This window comes from Eschrichtius robustus, chromosome 18 (assembly GCF_028021215.1).
Source record: "Eschrichtius robustus isolate mEscRob2 chromosome 18, mEscRob2.pri, whole genome shotgun sequence".
Taxonomy (NCBI): Eukaryota; Metazoa; Chordata; class Mammalia; order Artiodactyla; family Eschrichtiidae; genus Eschrichtius; species Eschrichtius robustus.
In genome coordinates this window covers 52,168,591-52,190,773 of record NC_090841.1, presented here as the reverse complement: position 1 = coordinate 52,190,773, position 22,183 = coordinate 52,168,591, and the positions used below count along the sequence as shown (strand labels likewise).

The window sequence follows — 22,183 nt, the reverse complement described above, 5'->3', positions numbered from 1 at the left end:
AACACAATGGGTAAACTTAAATAGGTATTGCATGATTTTAAAATAAGCACAAGTTGCTTTTTTCAAAAATGTAAAATAAAATCTTTCAATAACAAAAACAGGAAAGAAAAGGAAGCATTAGATAGGTAAGGTGTGCCAAGATCCCATGCTTGCCTTCTTTAGGGAGAGGATAGACTGTAATGAGGAATTAAAAGGGGACTATAATTAGAGTGTGAAAATTTTACTGTGATGTAATATATACTAGTTATGTTTGCTGATTTGGTTTAATGTGTTTTGCTGATCATTTATTCTGTTAACCTAGCTTTAAATAAATGGGCTGGTATTTGACTTGTTTTTTCTTCCTCTTATAATTATCACGGCCTGTCTTCCTATTGTCCTTCAGCATCCAGTCATGGAGGAACCTAAAAAGTGTTGCAGTGCAGGTACACATTATTATGTTGCTGGAGACTTTGTTCCTTGTGACCTGATGATCAGAGAGCCAGGCCCTAACGAAGAACAGTGGCATCTTGCCGCGTTGAATCTTGCTGTCATTTGACACATGGCTTCCTAGCTCAGTTTTGTGGAGGGCTGCCTGGGCTTCACTGCCTTCCAGTCTCTTACACATGGGTCAGATCCTTGAAAAGACATCTATGTTTGGATGAAAAATTACTTTCTTTTTATTTTTGAGGGAGGGAAGCTGCATGATTCAAGTTATGATTTTGCACCTAAGGACAGTTCTAACTTTAAGAAAACCCAGTATCCCCAAAATCCAAACTTTTAAAACAAGCTAACCAGGTAGCAGTTATATAAAGATGCCTCTACTTACAAAAGGCTTCACCGGAGTTTTCTTTTAAATAGCCATCTACTCCCTTACACTTTCCTCACTGTGTTTCAGAAAGCAACTTACAAACTTCAGGAGTCTACTTCATAAAGGCGATTTTTAAAAAATCACCTGTAATCCCAGCGTTAACACTGTCACCATTCTGCTTTAATTCCCCGCAGTTTTAAAAGACACCTTATGCATACATGATGCATATTATTATGCTATACCTGTCACGGTCTATATGGTGCGTATTATTACAAGCTGTATTTTACCCCGTCGGGTTACGCGGCGCAGGTGTGGCCGTCGGAGTTCCCGCCTCGCGCGCGGAGGTGTGTCCGCTGCAGCAGCTACTGTTTATCCTTCGGCCCGAACCAGCTGCTGGGTTACAGCCGGCTCCAGAGACTCGCCCTTCTTTCTTCTCGCTGCTCCACCGCCCTAAACTTCCAGTTTCCACCGCAGAGAGTCTCTTAGGCATCTAGCTGGCTCCAGCCCTCCCACCTTCGGTTTCAAGACGAGAAACCCCGAAAAGCCGCAGTCACATCTTCGGGAGAAAAGCTGCAGGCCCTCCAGCCTGAACCAAGCGACTGAGGCCCCCAGCCGCGCGGGGCGGCGCGCGCTCCCGCGTGGGCGCGGCCTCCTCCCGCCCCCCGCCTCGCCCTCCGCGGACGCGCCGCGGCGGAGACGCGCCCGCCCCCCTCAGCGGAGACGCGCCGGGGGAAGCGCGGGGCCGCGAGCCCGGGCGCCATTTTGGACTCGGTGTCTGGTCCGCGGCGTAGGGGACCTATACGGTGGCTGCGGCTCGCTGAAGGCGTCTCTCGAGCGGCGACGAGAGAACCTGGGAGAAGGACGCGGACGGCGCGGGACTGAGAAGGGCGGCTTCTCCCTGGGCAGCCAGAGCCGCAAAGGCGGAGCCGCGTTGGCGCCCGCCCCGGGACCAGCGCCTCGGATGCGGGTGGAGCGCGGGGGGCCGCGGCGGCGGGAGCGCAAGGCGCGGGGCCTCATGTGAGAGCCGCGAGCCAAGCCGCCCCCGGAGCCCGGGGTGGAGTGTGGGGGAAGCCGCCCCCGGCAGCAGGTAACGGCGGAGGGCCCGAGCCCCGGGGCGAAGGCGGGACCGGGGAGGGTCGCCGACTTGGGCGGGCGGCGGGGCGGGCCGTGGGGCGCGGGGCCCCGGGTGCGCGCGCGCCGCTCCTCGGGAGCGCGGGGCGCGGCGCGGCGCTCGGACCGCGGACCCTGTTCCGGGGCATTTCCCCGCCGAGCCTGCTTCAAAACATGTCAACAAGGCGTGGTGCGTTCGCGGCGGCGGCCTGCAGCCTCCCCGCGACACCGCCGAGCTTGTTGCCCGGCTTTGTTAACCCTCGGCGGGGGCTGGTGACCGACACCGTTGAGCTTGCGCTCTGCCGGGCTCCTCCCGGTGTCGGCTACGGCCGTGCTTGCAGCTTGAGAAATGAGAGGCATTAAGATGTCAAAACAGACTGCCCGGGGTAGGGCGCAGCAGAAATGTCAGGGAAAGCCAATCCGTGGAGGTGGCGCGGGAGGAGAGGACGCCCGGGCCGCGCGTAGCCACGTGGAAAAGTTGGTCAACTTGTGATGAGCAGCTTCGCGCCTGCTTTGAGCAAGAGCACCCCTTTCAGGGGGGGTTGCGGACAGGGATCAGGAAAACAGCCTGTTAAATGATTGGCCTGTATCTCCAAGCTAAGAGGTGAACTATTTTGTTGCTGATCATGTCCAATCGAACGGCCCAGGTCTTTTAATTAGAGTCGTCTTCCTCTACTCCTGAGATCTTTATAAAAACGCCATCAACTTGTAGTATCTACAGATGATCGCTGAGCAGATTCTCTCCACCACACTCTCTGATACCATCTGGTCCTGAGTTAAGCTCTTTGCGCTGTTTTAGTCTTGTGTTCCAGCCAAAGAATGCATATTAATTGTGATATTAGTCAAAGAACATAAATGGAAAGATGTGTTGCCCCAAACAGGCTTTTTAGAGCCAACTACAAATGGGCTTTTAAAATTACTACCAGCGCAATGTACTAAAAATAATACAACGAGGGGCACACGGCTATGTGTTTTCTTCTGCTACTCTTCATCTGATGGGCAAGTGGACTGCTCCCTTCAGAGTGTATGGAAATGTGAAGAGTAAATTGCACAACTCCCTGTGCTGCTCAACGAGGCTGGAGTCTTTCCTCATTAGTTTGCTTTTTGATGCTTCGTAGCGGTGTAAGTCCCTCACCAGATGCTTTTAGTGGCCTAAGTTGCATCGATTATTTGGGGCCTTGGAAGGTTACAGTTTGAACTGAACTGCCCGAGTCATGAAGAGGCCTAGTTCGGGTGCCCTGCAAAATCTAAGATGTTGATCATCCAGCTTCTCCTCTGCACTCCTGTTCAAGTGTGAGAGGTATTTTCACTTTGACTAAAAGTAAGAGCTAAATAATCCATTGAAGTAAATTCTTTGCAGACTGGTGGATGCTCTCAATTGTTTAACTTTCTGTATAGCAGAGCTTCATGTGTAAATAGATTTAATAAAATACTTTTGAAAGCAATGTAAATTTTTGCATGAATAAATGAGATCATCGTGGAAAAAAATTAGACATTAAAATTTTTTCTTAGGTGCCCACTATGAGCTCACATTTTTATGCATAAATGAGGATAATACAGACATTCATATTGGCATTTGGTCTTACATTTTTTCTATTGCTTAATATACTGTAATTCTGACATATTACAGTCATATATGACAGTTTACAGACTAGTTCAGCTAGTCATAGACGAGTAAGTACTTAAAATATACTTTGGTGATCATATAGTCTTATATATCTAGACCAAGAGATACTTTTCCTCAGTGTTGCATACTTCTTTTTAATATGTCAACTTTTTTCTCCCCTCAACTTGGAAAGGTATTGAAATATACTTTATTTAAAACAAGGCTGCAACAGACAAAAGAAGGTATTTGTTAGGATCGGCAAAGATAATTGTGTAAAAAAGGCTGTCATTTTATTTTTGTTTATATGTCCATATACTTTAAAGTAAAATGAATCATTCTGTCTTTAAGTTGAATAGTTCTGGTTTTAGAAGACTTTTCTCCAGAAATAGATCAACATTGTATAATAAGGAGTAGAAATTATAAAGATAACTTCATTATTTTTTGAATCTCTGTATCTCAGAGATTCTACTCAGAATTCTGAGTAGTTTTAGGTAGTCAGTAGAGAAATTATAAGCCCTGAGTAGCAAACTCTGTTCTTTGACCCAGATTTTATATGCTAAAATTAAAGTAAGCCTTCAGGGTAAGTTAAAGCAGAAAAATGGGTCATAATGACAGTGTCATCTCAACCTCTAGTGAGAATTATTCCTAGGAGAGACTTTTTTTTAATATTAAAGATGACATTGTAGATTATACTGCCTTTTCTCTAAACACATTTTAAAAATGTATTCTTAGATTCAGATGTAAGTTTTAGTCTTCTATAAAACTACCCTCTTGCTATCACCTCTGTCATTCTGTTTTCTCCCTTCCTCTCCCCCTGCACAATATTATATACATCATTTAATTTACTTAACTTAGAGTTGGGAGTAGGAGTAACGAGGAATAGGTGGTTTACTGCACATGTACTAAGACCTCCTGGGCTGATTTTCATAGCGTGAAAGCCAGGGTCCTCTGCCATGTTCCTCCAGCCCCTAATCCTCCTTCACAATTTTAGCTAGCTACTAGAGAGAGAGTCTGCAGAGACATATTTGGTTAAGAGCCATGCTTGTGTACATTTGTCCCACACAAGAGTCAGAATTCTTACATGCTGATGTGCCAGAAGAAGGGAGCTGGAGCTACAAGCCATCCTTTGTGAAAAAGTTGTGACTCTAAATCCAAACCATACCCTGCCAGAACTGCTCTCTAGAGACAAAAGTATTGCAGGCTCTAAACTAAATAGGGATACCAGTGAGTGGTCTGCAGTTACCCCCATTTAGTTAGAGCCTGCAATGTTTATTTTTCCAAATAAATCAAAATGAGACCTTTTATCTGATTACAGTGTAATCCATTGACATTAAAAGAAACGTGTAAAATATAGGGAAGCATACTGGCAAAAAAAAAAAATCACCTGTAATCCCACCACTATTATTGTCCCACTATTATAATATTATATAATCTCACTATTATAGTTACTATATTGTGGTAATCTACTTCTAATGTATGTTTCTCATACATAAGCTTGCGTTCTCATACTCTCTCTCATACACACTTCATTTTAAAACAAATCTAGGATCATTCTTTGCCTTCTGGTTGGTAACCTCTGTTTCTACTTGTGTTGCACTTTAATGTCCTTAAGACTAGACTGCTTTCCTATACCTGAGTTCAGCAATCATCGATATCTCCTTTCAAAAGCCCTAATAACTGTTTAATTCCTAACAAGAACCCTGTGTATTTCTGTTATTCCCATTTCACAAACTGAAGCACAGGAAAGTCAAGTAATTTGTTCAAGGCCACATAACCGGTGAGAGGCAGAGCCAGGAATTAAACCAGGGAGCTTGATTCCGGAACCCATTCTCTTTAACCGTACTACTATTTTACACAACAACAACAAAACTACTTTCAAAAAATCAAATGGAATGAAGGTCGTACAAACAGATAGAATAAACACTTAACTCTCATTCAGAAATACAACTTGGATAAAACATTGCAACAGCCAGTGATGTGTTGGAAGAAGCAGCCACATTCCAGACCAAATATGCACAGTGGGGATGAGTTTGCTCATTTTAAGCAGAGATTGGGTCTGGCAGTAACGCATATCACAGGCTACCCAGTGTGGCGAGATCTGTTGATTACTTAATTCAGGTCTTCTCTGGAGGTTCCTGGGACTCGGCCATGAATTCCGGAATTCAAATATAGTAGGTATCCTTAGATGACTTTTAAGAAATCTTGAGAAAGTGTCACTGTAGGTTCTCTTTTATATTCCTTCTAGTTGACTGCAACTTTTGAAATATAAATTCTTGGTTTAGCTTCAAAATTATGATCAACTTCTCCCCCCAGGTAGTACAGTACAAATGTTTAAAAGCACCTGCCAAAGACATAAGTTTGTAAAACGACAGTTGGTCTCTGCTGGCGTTTTTCATTATATTTTGTTTTGACATTCTTCTCCTTGAATTACTGATCCAGTTCTTCCTGCATGTTTCTGTTGGTATTTGTAAGCACATGTATACACATCTCAGTGACAGAAGAATGAATTTTGGATTTATTTCTATTGAGAACTTAAGTATTAAAAAAATGGTGCATTTTTTCTGAATAGGATGAAACGAGGAGGAGGAAGAGATAGTGACCATAATTCATCAGAAGAAGGTACTGCAGAGAAATCCAAGAAACTGAGGACTACAAATGAGCATTCTCAGACTTGTGATTGGGGTAATCTCCTTCAGGACATTATTCTCCAAGTGTTTAAGTATTTGCCTCTTCTTGACCGGGCTCATGCTTCACAAGTTTGCCGCAACTGGAACCAGGTATTTCACATGCCTGACTTGTGGAGATGTTTTGAATTTGAACTGAATCAGCCAGCTACATCTTATTTGAAAGCAACACATCCAGAGCTGATCAAACAGATTATTAAAAGACATTCAAACCATCTACAATATGTCAGCTTCAAGGTAATACTTTAAATCCTTCTTTTAAAAATAAAGCATATTTAGTGGCTTTTGTGTCCTAAGAATGCCAGAGAGAACTGGAAGAATGCCAGAGAGAACTGTTTTGTTTTGTGTCTGGAAGAATGCCAGAGAGAACTGTTTGTTTCTTTTCATTGCCAGCAGGGACATACTGGAAATCAGGCAGTGATGAGATAAATGAAGAGGGGTGGCTTTTTGAGATGTCCAGAATAGTTTAAGGAATCATAGTGGTTTGTATGAGTACAGAGGCTTGTAGCGTTTTGTTTTGGGGTTGAATAATGAAATGTGGGTATGTTCACTAAATCCGTAGTACACCTGATAATTATTGTTGAAAAGTAACACATGAATACCTGATTTGCCATATGCAGCTGTTGTTAAACAGGTCACGTTAAACCCATATATAGCAATGGTTCTTAACCCAGAGGTCCTTGCCAAAACTAAAGTCTTGTCTGCTTCCAAGACTGTCATTCCTTTTAAGATGGGGATTACCTGTTTATTCTCCCATATGTGTCACAAGAGGAGAGAGACCTGGTGTTGGGAATGGTTGGGTGTATTATGGCTGTCTTTCCAGAAAAACGCACAAAGGCACTTAGGCCACCGAGTGTAGGATTGCTAGATTTAGCAAATAAAAATAGGGGATGCCTAGTTAAATTTGAATTTCAGATAATCAATGGATAATTTTTAGTGTAAGTATCCCTTGCATTATTTGGGACATACTTAGTACTTACTCAATTGGATGTCCTGGATGTTATGTTGCAACCCTAACTGAGGGCAAGGGTGGGGGAATAGTGGGAGGATAGAACAAACAAAAATCCAGGGACTCCTTATGTGTTGTCCCTCTCCGCCTGCCCATGAGGAAACCTGAAGAGCCTTCCCCTCAGTTTCAGTCATCTTTGAGTTGTCTAAAAGTGTTCTTATGGTAAATCCTATAAAAAGATGGGTATAATACATTAATCTCCTAGGTCTGAAGACCAGTTCCATCCAGTGGATTGGCTGGGTCATTGTTAACCTGTGACACAATTCAGCTTATCCAACATGTGTAACCTTCACAAAACCATTTGTCCTACAAGTTTAAACATTTTTATTAGGGATTGTTTATTTTTCTGAGGAAATTTCTGATTTGTAGAAAGAGCCACATCCCACGATTCTTCTGAGCCCTCCTGATAATATTTGTGTTTAATTCATCACTGACCATAGACCAGAGTCTTTTTTTTTTTTTAATTTATTTATTTTATTTATTTATTTTTGGCCGTGTTGGGTCTTTGTTGCTGCGCGCGGGGCTTTCTCTAGTTGCGTTGAGCGGGGGCCACTCTTCGTTGCGGTGTGCGGGCTTCTCGTTGCGGTGGCTTCTCTCGCTGTGGAGCACGGGCTCTAGGCGCGTGGGCTTCAGCAGCCGCGGCACGTGGGCTCAGCAGTTGTGGCTCATGGGCTCTCGAGCACAGGCTCAGTAGTTGTGGTGCACGGTCCTAGTTGCTCCACGGCATGTGGGATCTTCCCGGACCAGGGATCGAACCCGTGTCCCCTGCATTGGTAGGTGGATTCTTAACCACTGCACCACCAGGGAAGCCCAGGCCAGAGTCTTATAGTCAGAGTTACTAGTGTAGAACAGTGGTTCTCAAATTTTATGTGCATCAGAAATGCCTGGAGTGCTTACTAAGACAAAGATTGCTGGGTTCCAGTGCTCCGTTACTGATCCGGATAGTCTGGATTGGGTGTGAGAATGTGCATTTCTAACAAGCCCCCAGATGACGCTGCTGGTCCAGATCCACAGCAGTTCTCAAAAGAACCGCTGGTGTAGAGAAACTTAGCCGAAGGGTGGGATTGAAAATAGTTCTGAAACTGTGTAATGTAAATTGGTATATCAGTTTTACAATGAGCTCTTCAGGACATTTTTGGGTTAAGGTAATGTACGTCAATCTGGAAATTAAAGGAATATTACTTTTAATTAAGATGCTTTTTAGCCCAGGGAACAGCTTCCTTTTTGATAGAAGAGCTCCTTCTTATACCTTAAGGAGTTTTTTGGCCACATTTCCCTTCCCCGAGGAAATGTCTATGCGGAAGAGTGCATGGGAGCAGCCACTTCTCATTTGGTTCAGATTTTCATGCTTGACTAGTTGGAGGCCCTCATTTTACTTTACATTCATCTTTCAATTAATAACATTAATGGTAAATCCCAGGTTGTGATTCACTGGAACCTTCTGAGTAAATATTCATTCAGTTTGTTTTGAAGCATGTGTACCATAGCCACTGTATTTACATGTATGATCTGATCCACTGCCAAATATATAATTATTTTTCAAAGATTGTAAGTTCATATTTCCATTATGTTATATAGTCCGTTTGGAATAAATCAACTTAAAAGCCAAGTCTTTTTAACATTAAATAGATATCTTATCATAGTGAAAGTTAAGTCTTGACAGTTGCCCTTACAATTTTTCAGGGAGATTCAGAGAAGGTTGACATTGTATGTGAGGGTAGGTGATTGAAAGGATAAATATTAATTCTTTAAATTATAATGCAGTAAACTAATAACTGTATTTCTGGCTTTTGTAAAGTTAAAATATGCACGGAGAAATGCGACCATATTCATGTGTAAAGGATGTTTTCTTTTCCCAGGTGGACAGCAGCAAAGAATCAGCTGAAGCAGCTTGTGATATATTATCACAACTTGTGAATTGCTCTTTAAAAACACTTGGACTTATTTCAACTGCTCGGCCAAGCTTTATGGATTTACCAAAGGTATCTGCTGGTTTTGTTTTATTAGCTTTTACTGAGAAATCCAGTGAAACCCTACCCATTTCTTGTACTGATAATGAGAATGTAAGAAAAGTGGTATGTAGAATGGAAAACCAGTTACTATTTAGAATGTTAAGTATTATGATTTTTTTTTGAGAGCACTTTTCCTTTTTTTTAAACTTTGTGTTTCTTTATGGGTAATGTTAAAGAGTGAGTGAATTTGCAGAGGATTCTATAGGAAGCACTGAAAGAGACTAGGTAAAACTGAGAAATAAGCGTGTTAGAAAAAAAGAGACATACAGATGCTCCCTTTTGGACTTTCAGAGCAGATTGGTGAGATTATAATCAAAGAAAAATAGACAGTGTCAGTATTAAGAGCAGATAGAGCTCGCTTAGAAAATCTTCTGGTAAGTGTGTAAAGATTTGTTCTTGAGCAGAGTTAGTATAAGTACAGCTTAGATTAATTTACAGATTTTATTTAAAGAAAACTTTTTTGGTGAAATTTATATTTATATAAATTTTATATTCATATATATGTTTAACATGATCCTGTATGTAATTTGAGATAGTCTCTTTCTCTAATAACTATTCTCTTAAAATAGAAAAATAAGAAGTGTGCATTTTTAGAAAGGCAACTGATAAAATCCCTGTGTGTGTTAGCTCATGTTCAGTTAGGTTAGTATCCAGCAGTAATCTGTACGACTTTATCAGAATACGCCACAAACTAAAATATAGACACCCCTTTAAACACCTAATTGTTTAATTTACTAGGATGATTCAGGAAGAAATATACCTCCTTTTATTGCACTTCACTTTATTGCAGCACTTCACAAATAATGCAGTTTTTACAAATTGAAGGTTTGTGGCGAGTCAGGCAAGTCACTTGGCACCATTTTTCCAACAGCATTTGCTCACCTCATGTCTCTGTGTCACATTTTGGTAATTCTTGCAGTATTTCAGACTTTTTCATTATTGTTTTACTTGTTATGGTGATCTGTGATCAGTGATCTTTGACGTTACTATTGCAAAAAGATGACAACTTGCTGAAGCCTCAGGTGATGATTAGCATATTTTAGCAATAATGTATTTTTTTTTTTATAGAACTTGCTATTTTTTTTTTTAATTTGTGTCATGCTTTATTTATTTCTGTGCGAGGGCTTTCTCTAGTTGTGGCAAGCGGGGGCCGCTCTTCATCGCGGTGCGCGGGCCTCTCACTGTCGCGGCCTCTCTTGTTGCGGAGCACAGGCTCCAGACGCGCAGGCTCAGCAACTGCGGCTCACGGGCCTAGTCGCTCCGCGGCATGTGGGATCCTCCCAGACCAGGGCTCGAACCTGTATCCCCTGCATTGGCAGGCAGACTCTCAACCACTGTGCCACCAGGGAAGCCCCAATAAAGTATTTTTTAATGTATATACATTGTGTTTTTAAATATAATGCTATTGCATACTTAATAGACTACAGTGTAGTGTAAACATTACTTTTATATGAAGTGGGAAACTAGAAAACTTGTGTGACTAGCTTTATTTTAACAGTCGCTTTATTGTGGTAGTCTGGAACCAATTCCTGCACTATCTCCGAGGTACGTCTGTATTACTAAATTGAATTTATATTATAACCCAGGCTGTTCAATGGAATATTAGTAACAAATGTATCACCAGTTGATTTCAGTCTTAATTGATTTTTTAAAAGGTTCATTAAATTCCTACATTTGAGATAAATTGTTTTCCTCATGTGTAACATAAGGGAAATCAGCAAGAGTCTGTTCATGTCAACATTTTAAGGTTCTAAGTATAGGAGTTCAATCACTGTGGTTCTCAAACTTAATATGCATAAAAATCATCTGAGGAACTTCTAAATTTTGGGTATCCTTCTTCAAAATTTCCTTTTTCTAAGAGCAGTCCAGGTCGTTCTGATTAAGATGGTTCATGGCCCTCTAAGAAGCACTGAGTTATGTGGTATAGTAGTGCCTTGTTCAAGCTTCATATGGGAAATGAAATATTTTGAATTGATTTTTCTGTATACATATTGTAGTTAAAAAACAAGTACACATACAGTATGTAAAAGATACCATAGTAAAAGGTATGTTGAACATAATTTCCTTCTTTTTTTATTACTCAGGATGATCATTATACATATCTAATACTAGTATTATACTTACATGCAGTCATTTTGGTTTTGGGAACTATGGGTGCATCTGGGACTCTTCCTTCCTTATTAAATGGGCCTAGGATGTTTATGCTGTTTTTCTTTCTTTTCCTATTATGGCTTTCGTAGAATATTGAAATAGGCTGTTGCTATATCTTGGAAATCCTGGGAGAACTGAAGGGAACGTGAAAGAACTGCATTTGACCAGAGATAACTCTGAGGGAAATGGGAAAAAGAAGGCAGTGATGGAGTCACGCATATACTAATACAGATGTAGTTGAATTTGATATGGAAATATTAGGAGAAAGATGTTAACATTTAAGTTGTTAAACAGATACTTAATCAAAATTTAAGTAGTTATTTAATCACAGTAGGAAAAAAGTAATTTAGGGAATGTGACCAAGAAGATAATGTTTCATTGTACTTTCTTGGCTATTAGCCTGCCCTCATCCGTTTCACTGCTGTAGTGAGTCCATTGGTTATGGCTTATTAGCTCTGATCTAGAGTCCCATACTTTGTGCTTTAATTCCTGTTTCCTACAATGGTTTCTTTAGGTCAGATTCTGTGTCCAACAGAATATTATATATATAGATAACGGTAGATAATTTAGCATATTTAAAGGAGCTTTAAAATTTATTTATTTATTTATTTATTTGGCTGCTCCAGCCCTTAGCTGCGGCACACAGGATCTTTAGTTGCGGCATGCAAACTCTTAGTTGCGGCATGTGGGATCTAGTTCCCTGACCCGGGATCAAACCTGGGCCCCCTGCATTGGGAGCACAGGGTCTTAGCCACTGGACCACCAGGGAAGTCCCTAAAGGAGTTTTAAGCTTGGAATTTTATTTAGTTATGATTTTTATTATTTTAGAATCAAATTTTGTATGAGCTTCCATATTCCAAATAAGTCTTTCATAGCTTGTACGATGATTGTTTTAATTTTTGATGATTTTGCTAATAGTTATTAACTATTTTAGCGGTCATTACCATCACCAAGAAAGAATGCAGTTCAGTGTTAGAATACCCTGGAGTAGGGTTTCCAGATACGGTGATGTGAAGTGTCTGAGAGGTATTCTCATTCTGGGTTCCAGAGTTCCTCTTTTTACTTAGCAGTGACTGTCGTGATTCAGAGACACCCATCCTGAGGTTTGAAATCGTTTCCCCCCCCCACGTAAAAAGGTCGTTCTCAAAGATGGTGGGAAGTCACCTCTCTTTTTTACCATATTCCCACAACAGAGTGAGGGGCTGCTACCCCAAAACAGTCGTGAAATATGTTAGGGTTCACATGAACTATGTGTGTTATTATATGAAAACCCCGCAATTCTCATTTGTAAAAATTGAAACAGTTTTAATTTTTTTGTTTTTCAGCCTCACTTTATCTCTGCACTGACGGTTGTGTTTGTAAACTCCAAATCCTTGTCCTCCCTTAAGATAGATGACACCCCAGTAGATGATCCATCCCTCAAAGTACTAGTGGCCAACAACAGTGATACACTCAAGTTGCTAAAAATGAGCAGCTGTCCTCACGTCTCTCCAGCAGGTCTGTGTGGCTTTTGCCAGATAATATTTTAGTAAAATGTATTGATGTGTTTATCAAATTAAGGAGAATTACGATCATTAACCTTGAAGGTGAGTTCATATGATTATTTCCTCCCTATTGCATAAAAATACTTTTATTGTTATAATACAATAGCATAAATTCTGTAGCATTCCTAGCTTAGACACTTACTTTCAACTTATTTTCTAATCTTTTTATTTGGCAACGTGTGTCCAACCTGTGCTAGAAAATGGATAAATTAAAAAAATAAAAGGAAAGGACACTGCGAGGTCAGCCTGAGATGGCCCTTTAGGTAAAGGAGAATTTTCTCTAATCGTGGTTGCGCTAACAGAGTAGGTTTTGAGTCAGAGAAATCTCACAGTTGCTTTTTGTCTCACTATGTAGAGGGAGAGGAGTTGTGCTGAAGTTATCGCCTTACATTTTGCAAAATAGTCCTTCACCTAAGTTGAGTTTTAGAGCTGAGAGTGCATCAAATGGAGGAGTAGCATTATTAAAGCTCTTTCCAGCTTTTCTTGTATAGACTAAGCATTACTAGATTATTCACTTCGAGAGCATTTAAATTCCAAATGGTTTGTATTGTAAAGCAGTTATAAACCTACACTTTGTGTTAGTCTGATGCTTCATTCCTGACTTGGCCCTCCAAATGTTGACATCTCTCCCAACCCTTTGGCTGTGTTACTTTGGAAAACCTGTTTTGATCTCTTTACAGAACACCTCCCACCTTGTTGCCATAACTAAAGCCTGGCCTTCCCCCAAGAAAATGATTCCCTCTTGGATGGAGATTACTTTCTATCCTCCCATGTCTCCCACACGGAGAGTCTGGTGATGGGAATGGTGAGGTCTGTTGCAGTGTTTTCCTATCTTTTTCTGCCGCTTCTAGATTATCATTGAAGGTGATAATCCAAATAAAACAGAAGTTAAGAAGATTGGGCATTGGCAGCTCCTTATGTGACCTTGGTCACATTTTACTGTCTGCCGTATATAGGTTCCTATGAGAGTATGGGCTATACTTCATAGCTTCATAGTGTACAAAAATCTTTGTATCCTGACCCCCACCTCTCTCTTTAATCTTGTTTGCGTTTTACTCACGTGTAGCTTTTATATGAGCCCTGTGTAACAACAGTTCTTTGTATGTGTGTGTGGTCAGTACACTGTACCTTGGAGAATGCCTCTAAAAAAATTTTTTTTTCACTTCTTCACCTGGCTAACTCCAGTCCAGCCTTCAAAATTTAGTTCAGCTGTTCCAGTTTCTTCCTCCTCCCGTCTGGTTTAGAAGCCCCACTTGCTGTTTCCATAGCATTCTCAACATAGCTTGTAGCGCTTACCACCCTGTATGAGAACCTTTGGGTCTCTGGTTCCTCTGTGAAACTGAGCTCATTATTCTCTTTATCCTGGTACATCTCATGCTCATTTATTTTTATTAAATATACATATCAATGCTCATAATATAGTATAAGCTTGCTTGGTCTTACTGAGCTTTAATGGCGTTTGGATTAGTTGTTGGGAAGGGAAGAGAAAGAGCACCTGTAATACTTTTTAATTTAAGAGTATAAACACAGGATTTAATTTAAAATTTAACACTTGTGTATTTTTTTTTCCATCCATATTTTGTATATTTAGATAGTTTCTTTCTCTAAGTTGTAATTAAGGGCAATTTTCTATGCCTTTTTCTTCACTGAACAGTTTTTCAGTTCAATTTTTTTTTTTTTTTAATTTATTTACTTTATTTATTTATTTTTGGCCGTGTTGGGTCTTCGTTGCTGTGCGCGGGCTTTCTCCAGTTGCGGCGAACGGGGTCCACTGTCCGTTGCGGTGCGCGGGCCTCTTACTGCGGTGGCTTCTCCTGTTGCGGAGCACGGGCTCTAGGCGTGTGACCTCAGCAGTTGCGGCTCACAGACTCTACAGCGCAGGCTCAGTAGTTGTGGCGCACGGGCTTAGTTGCTCTGCGGCATGTGGGATCCTCCCGGACCAGGGCTCGAACCCGTGTCCCCTGCATTGGCAGGCGGATTCTCCCCCACTGCACCACCAGGGAAGCCCTCAGTTCAATTTTTATCAAAACATTTTTCCCATTTCATATAGTCCTTATAATTGTCTTATTACTGGACCTGTAAGCACCATTTGACAGTAGTGACTTGATTTTCCTCCTTCCTCTCTGATTGTTCCTACTGTGTTTCCTCTGATAGTTTCTCTTTTCATTCCTTAAATTTTGGTGTTTCACTGTGTTCTGTACTGGGCCCTTTATTGTTTTATTCTGTAAACTCTGGGCTGTGTCATCTTCATCAATGGCTTCAGTTATGTTCTATATGTTAACACCTCCTACTTTTAGTGTTTCTGGAACTCCAGATCTATGTGTTGAGCTGCTGATGGCCTAGTGCCTCTAGAATGTCTCACTGGTACGTCAGATAATGAACTTCCTTTTCCCCCTATTGAAATCTCTTGCTTCTCCCTTTTTACTGTCTCAGTGAATGGTACTGCTTGTTTGGTTGCCAGGGACCGAACAGATATTCTTGATTTCTTCTACCCTTACTTTCTACATCCCTTTAGTCACTGAGGTCTAGTGACTCCATCACTGATACATGCTTTGAATCTCTATGCTATTTACTGAATGTTGGTGTTGTTCTCCTCCACCCCTCACCCACTGCCCCAGTTCACATGTTGAAGCCCTACTCCCCAGTGTTTGAAAGTGGGTTGGGAGGTATTTAGGTCATAAGGGAGAAATCCTCATAAATGGGATTAGTGCCCTTCTAAGAAGGGATAGGAAAGATGATCTGATCTCTCTTTCTGCCATGTGAAGACACAGCAAGAAGCCAGAAAGAGTTCTGGCTCTCACCAGAACCCAACCTTGCTGGCACCCGATCTTGGACTTCCAGCCTCCAGAACTGTGAGAAATAAATGTTTATGGTTTAAGCCACCCAGTCTGTGGTATTCTGTTAAGCAGCTGAAACTAATACACTCTACCTTTCTTCATGTCCACTCTAATCTAGCCCTGTAATCTTTGTGAGTACCCTCTTAACTGATTTCCTAACTTGCAGCCTTGCTCTTCTCTAATTTGATTTCCATGGTATAGCCAGAGTAATCTTTCTAACATATAAATCTGATTTTTTTCCCTCCAATTCCCTTCAAAACTTCTCACTATGCTTTAGGTAAGATCCAGACTCCTTACTGAGGCTGACAAGGTCCCATATGATCTGGTTCTTGCCTGTCTATTGGATTTCGGCCTTTAAGATATTCTCTTACTTACATACTGTATGTTGAGCTCCCTTCATTTCTTACAGTGCTTGTGTTTTCGTCCATGTCTGAGTATTCGCACAGAAATACTGTTCTCTTTCCTTCTCTGCTCGCCTTTTGCCCTAGCTTGATCCTTCTAAATTCTGTAGGTCTGTGTTAGTTCTGGAAATTCTTCCCTGATTTCCTTGCTGTGACTCCCAGAGCATTCTTGTTTAATTATCTGCTGGCTTCTGTTAGGATAAGGATGTCTTGTTTCTGTTGACTCTTTACCATCCTAGCACCAGTTGTTAACATATAAGACACTCATTAATTATCAGCTGAACTAACAAAACATTTAGCTACTTAGTTTTCCGTCTTGTTGATAGGCCAACATTTGCCTCATAGTTCTTTTTACAGTTGAACACTTAACTTGTTTCTACTATTTGCTGTGATTTAAAAAATGAACTACTTTAGCATATAGTTTGCTTCTGTTAATTTCTTCTTTTGGACAAATTATTAAGAAGTGGAAGAGCTAGGTCAAAGGGTTTAGATTTTTTTAGTGCTTCTTGCTGTGTTTTTTTCCAACATGAGTTGTATGAGTTTATACACCACCACCAATGGATTTCTGTACCAGTTTTGTAACAGCTTTACTGAGATATAATTCATATATCATACAGTTTACAGTGTATTGACTTTTAGTGTATTGACAGAGTAGTGCATCCATCACTACAGTGAATTTCAGAACACTTTTACTATCCCCAAAAGGTCCCATGTACCTCTTAGCTGTCACCCCCCAAAACCCTCATTCCAACCAGCCCTACGCAATCACTAATCTACTGTCTCTGTAGATGTACCTATTTTGGACATTTCATGTAAATGGAATCGTATGTGGTCCTTTGTGACTGGCTTCTTTCACTTAGTGTGATGTTTTCAAGGTTCATCCATGTTGTAGCATGTATCAGTATTTCTTTTCTTCTTATTGCCAAATAATATTCCATTTATGGATAATACCACATTTTTCTGTTGATCAGTTGATGAATATTTGGGTTGTTTCTACCTTTTGACGATTATGAATAATGCTATGAAAATTTATATGCAAGTTTTTGTGTGGACACTTTAATTTCTCTTGGGTGTATAACAAGGATTAGAATTGCGGAATCATGTAGTAACTCTGTTTAACCATTTGAGGAACTGCTAGACTGTTTTCCAAAGCAGCTGCATCATTTTACATTTCCACTAGCAGTGTTCGAGGGCTCCAACTTTTTCACATCCTCATCAACACTTATTTGTCTTTTTGATTATAGCCGTCCCAGTGAATGTAAACTGGTATCTTGTGGTTTTGATTTGTATGTTCTTGAAGACTCAGATGTCTTTTCATGTGCTTATTGATCACTGGTATATCTTCCTTGGAGAGATGTCTATTCAGATTCTTTGCCTATGTTTTAATTAGGTTACTTGTCTTTGTATTATTGAGTTGTAATAGTTTACCGGTTTTATCTTTGTCACTATTTCGTGTTAAGTATTTAAGCACTTGTAACTGTGTGTTTTCTACTGCTGCATAACCAACAGCTACAAATTTAGTAGCTTTAACCATCACCCATTTATTAGCATCCTAGTTCTTTAGGTCAGAGCTAGAGGCATGGCTCAGCAGGCTTCTCGCTAGAGAAGCTCTGAATCTGACTTCCTCTTCTGCAACCAGCCAGAGAAAACTGCGTTTATAGGGCTCATGTGATTAGGTTAGGATCGCCTGGCTAATCATACTTTAAAGCTAACTGTGCTGTCTATAGCATAACAAAAATCTTGGGAGTGATCATCTTATCACATTCCCAGGTTCTGGAGGTTAGGGCATGGAATCTTGAGGACAACTTTTAGAATTATGCCTGCCACAACTGTTTTAGTAGTTATTAAATGATACCTCAAAGTTTCTTTTATTTGCGTCTTTGGTTGCCATTTCCCATGTGTTTATTTTTTTTATATCAGGCTTTATGAGATTGCGAAGAACAGAGATGTGTCCAGGTTACCTTGGGTGATCAGGGTTTATTTCAAAGTATATCCATACCTTGTGGAGAAGAGAAATTTTGCAGTGGCTGAATAGTGAAGCACAGATGTCTTTTACTCCCTCTTCTGGTGACTGTCTTAAACTGGTGATTCAGTTTATCACGTCATTGATTCTGTTGCATATATTCTCCTCCCACAGCTGTATAAAGCTTTGGCTTATTGGTGACCTCTGTCTTGTTACTTCTTAGGCAGTAGGTGAACACATGCACTTAAGAGTCACTCAGTCTGTGTTTGAATTCCAGCTTTGCTATCTTTAGCTAGCTGACTCAACTTCAAACTAGAAAAGACACTTATTTTTCTAGATTTTTTTTGAGTATTTGTGGGATAACATATCTAGAACCTAACATATCATACTTGTACGATAAATAGTAGATAATACGATGTCTGTTTTGTTGTTCCTATCCTTGTTTCTAAACACAGAAAAGAAATAGTTTGAGTGGGTCATTTATCAAGTAGTATCAGGGTGTGTCTGTTTGGGGCAGAGTTCTTACACTAGACCACTTTGGAGATCAGATACTGACCTTTGGTAAAACCTGCTCCTGCGCTAGGGGTTTTGGGCAGTTTTGAAGCATAGTGCCCGAAGTATAAGGAACCATATAAGGAATTGCTTTCTGAGAACGTTAGAGCTTTAAAACTCATAATGTATATTTCCATTAATGTGAATTGAGCAGTTATCTTTTGATTCATCTATCTAGTTGATATCTCGGTATTTTTTTCTTAGAAATTTGACAGGCTTGTTAACATTATTATTAGCAGTTAAACTCTTTGCTCATTTGATGGAAATCTTTTTTTTTTAATTTTTCAAATGTCTTATTTAGTTACATAAATCACATTTTATCTGGTTTTACCTTATTTTTTTTCATTAAGATTAGATTTTGAATTTCAAAAAAATGTCTTTTAGCCTCTGTCACACTGATCATGTGATTTTTCTTGCTTAACCTATAAACTTAGTGTTAGTCATCAGTTTTTTAAAAAATATGACACTGCATTACTGGGATAAGTCTTATTTAGTCATGGTATATTTTTAAATGATAGTGAATAATTTATGATTTTTCTGAGTTGGTAAGTGAGCTTCATTTCTTTTAAGGTATCGGATTTAGAATTGGTCTCATTTTCTTATGGACAGAATTGGTAATAGATTTTTAAATGTGTGTGACTTCCTGCTGGTTTAGTCAGTACAACTAGATTTTAAATTGTATAGCTCTGTGGTAAGTGAAGCGTGGTAAAATTTTATTGTAGGCCATGTACTTGATCAAATTATTGGAGATGGTGGACTTGTAGAAAACTTTATAAATAATTGGGTCTTCTTTCTTCCAAGGTGTCCTTTGTGTGGCGGATCGGTGTCATGGCTTACGTGAACTGGCCCTGAACTACCACTTGCTAAGCGATGAGTTGCTGCTTGCTCTATCTTCTGAAAAACACGTTCGATTAGAACATTTGCGCATTGACGTGGTCAGTGAGAATCCTGGACAGACACACTTCCATGCTATTCAGAAGAGCAGCTGGGATGCTTTCATCAGACATTCACCCAAAGTGAACTTAGTAATGTATTTTTTTTTATATGAAGAGGAATTTGATCCGTTCTTTCGGTATGAAATACCTGCCACCCATCTTTACTTTGGGAGATCAGTAAGCAAAGATGTGCTTGGCCGTGTGGGAATGACATGCCCTAGACTAGTTGAGCTAGTAGTGTGTGCTAATGGATTACGGCCACTTGATGAAGAGTTAATTCGCATTGCAGAACGTTGCAAAAATCTGTCGGCTATTGGACTAGGGGAATGCGAAGTCTCATGCAGTGCCTTCGTTGAGTTTGTGAAGATGTGTGGTGGCCGCCTGTCTCAGTTATCCATTATGGAAGAAGTATTAATTCCTGACCAAAAGTATAGTTTGGAGCAGATTCACTGGGAAGTGTCTAAGCATCTTGGTAGAGTGTGGTTTCCAGACATGATGCCCACTTGGTAAAGACAAGATGACATAGGGCATGATGAATAATAGCACCTTAATTTTAAGCATATCGTATTATAATAAAAGTTTATCTCCCGTAGGTCTGATATAATTCTACTATTTTGTGGCGCAGAAATTTGATATCTTCATTGAGTATATAAGGATTGTTTTTTGGAAGACTCATGGACCAGTTTTGGTCAGAAAACTTCATCTATTTCTTTAGCCTAATAGCAGTTAAATCTCAGAAAATTAAAAAAGTGATTCAGATCTGAAAGTAATAACCAGTAATAAAGATTAAACATTTTACAGTCTGAAGGAAACAAAACATATATATTGTAATATCTAATAAGTGAGTACTAATAGGTTTTCCAAAATGTTATGTTCTCTATGCATTTTTTAAAAATGTAAACTTGACATTTTAGGGTCTTCAGTTATACATACACCTGTTATAAGGTGTTTAATATAGCTCAGGAAAGTGAGCATTTTGTGAGAAAAATGTAGGATATATTGTATCTAATGAAAAAGTTTGGTTGAATGTTCTAAAATGTTACAAAGCTGTTTAAAGAAGTATGTACAATTAATTGGAACACTTAAAAAAACTGATAAATGTCACACAGTGGTTATTATAGAAAGATAATAAATAGAGCCAAGATCAAATTAAAAGAAAATGAGTGGACTAGAAGGGAGGCAGTTTTAGCTTTGTATAAACTTTTAGGATTGCTCTATAATCTGCTAAACCATATATATTCTTTTCTGTGATACATTACTATGTATGTGGCACTTGGGGCATCATACGTAAAGTAAGGAATGCTTATACGAGTTCTTCTTGGGTTTATCTTTGTTTAAACTAGTTTTGAAGTATTACACAATAATTGAAATGAGAAGTTTATCTATTTTAAAAAGCCCAATTGAAATAATTAAAGGTAGAACTTTAAAATGTTTATAAGTTGTTTCCATGAAAGAATATTAGTCTCCAGTGAATTTTAGTGATGGTTTATTTTTACATTTTGGAATTATATAGTTATGTAAGTATAATTTTCAAAAATCATAAAAGCACCAATGTACAGTTCAGCATAAACAGTAAATTTAAAAGAGCATATATTTAAGTTCGTAATCATATTTTTGAGTACATATTGCTCAGTGGACTGGAAAATTTTAATAGAAAAATGTCTGCAGTTTTGTGATTGTTAATTTGGTTAAACTGATGTATTATTTAAGTTAGGCAGCATTTTTATTACTTTCATATGAATAAAGGTAATCCATACGTTGTAGAAACTGTAAAAATATTAAGTTTGGGGCTATATTTAGTTTTTTTTTAGATATTATATAAACTCGATTCTGAGCCCTAGTGCTAGTAGATATTACCCTCCTAAGGGAAATTAGAAGTGATTTACCCCCAGTGGGATATATTAGTGCTTGAAACTTAGAAAGCATCTTGGTAGATATGGAAGCTAACAGTCTTACGGGTCTAATCTATTTTTTAAATAGATTACCTTCCTAAGAATCAAGTAAAAAGGTGATTTTCTGCATAATTTATGCTTTCAAAAGTGATGGTATTCTGAGCACATAAATGAGAAGAAAAAAGGCTGGTCCAGACATGGAAATCAAAAGCAATTATTGTAATATTCATCCCTCTTACTAAACAGTGAAAAACTTTGTACAAGACATACCTGTGTTAGTGGATGAAGCTTTTTTCTTTGAACAACTTTGGAAAATGGATTTGACAGTATGTAATCAGTTCTACTAACCAAAGCTTTATTTGGAAATTTACTTTCTGCACAAATTGAATTATATAATGCTTGAAAAACTTTAAGTCACTTCTTAAGCAAAATGCATAGCACTTAATTTGTTTACAAAGTATATGTTAAATGCTTTTATCAATTTTAGAATAAAGATAGTGACTAATGCTGTTGTATTATTTTTTAAAACGACCCTAACAAATGTACTTATTTGACTTTAAAACAAGTTAAACTTACAGATTTATGGTTTTAGTTTCAAATCCATATCTGATGGATGTAATGTTTAATATTAAATATTTATGATAGAGTGGCTTTTTTGAAGATACAAGATTAGGCATTTAGAATAAGAATTTAAAAAACA

At 39.2% G+C, this 22,183-nt stretch overlaps 1 protein-coding gene across 2 annotated transcripts; it reads left to right on the top strand.

The window, feature by feature from the left end:
* The first annotated feature begins 1,506 nt into the window (after nt 1-1,506).
* Nucleotides 1,507-21,919, top strand: FBXL3 (F-box and leucine rich repeat protein 3). Of its 2 annotated transcripts, none has more exons than XM_068526559.1 (5): nt 1,507-1,874; nt 6,073-6,424; nt 9,056-9,178; nt 12,685-12,856; nt 19,458-21,919. In XM_068526559.1, exons 2-5 carry the CDS (start codon nt 6,074-6,076, stop codon nt 20,099-20,101), a joined length of 1,290 nt encoding a protein of 429 aa, XP_068382660.1. In that variant the 5' UTR covers nt 1,507-1,874; nt 6,073; the 3' UTR covers nt 20,102-21,919. The 2 variants fall into 2 exon arrangements, with proteins under 2 accessions (XP_068382660.1, XP_068382659.1); XM_068526558.1 differs by lacking the exon at nt 1,507-1,874 and adding an exon at nt 2,017-3,197.
* The last annotated feature ends 264 nt before the right edge of the window (nt 21,920-22,183 follow it).

Excerpts from the sequence above, each read along its gene's own strand:
- FBXL3 (XM_068526559.1), top strand. The coding sequence starts at position 6,074 with ATGAAACGAGGAGGAGGAAGAGATAGTGACCATAATTCATCAGAAGAA. Across the intron at positions 6,425-9,055 it reads TACAATATGTCAGCTTCAAG|GTGGACAGCAGCAAAGAATC; the intron begins GTAATACTTTAA and ends TTCTTTTCCCAG. Across the intron at positions 9,179-12,684 it reads GCTTTATGGATTTACCAAAG|CCTCACTTTATCTCTGCACT; the intron begins GTATCTGCTGGT and ends TTTGTTTTTCAG.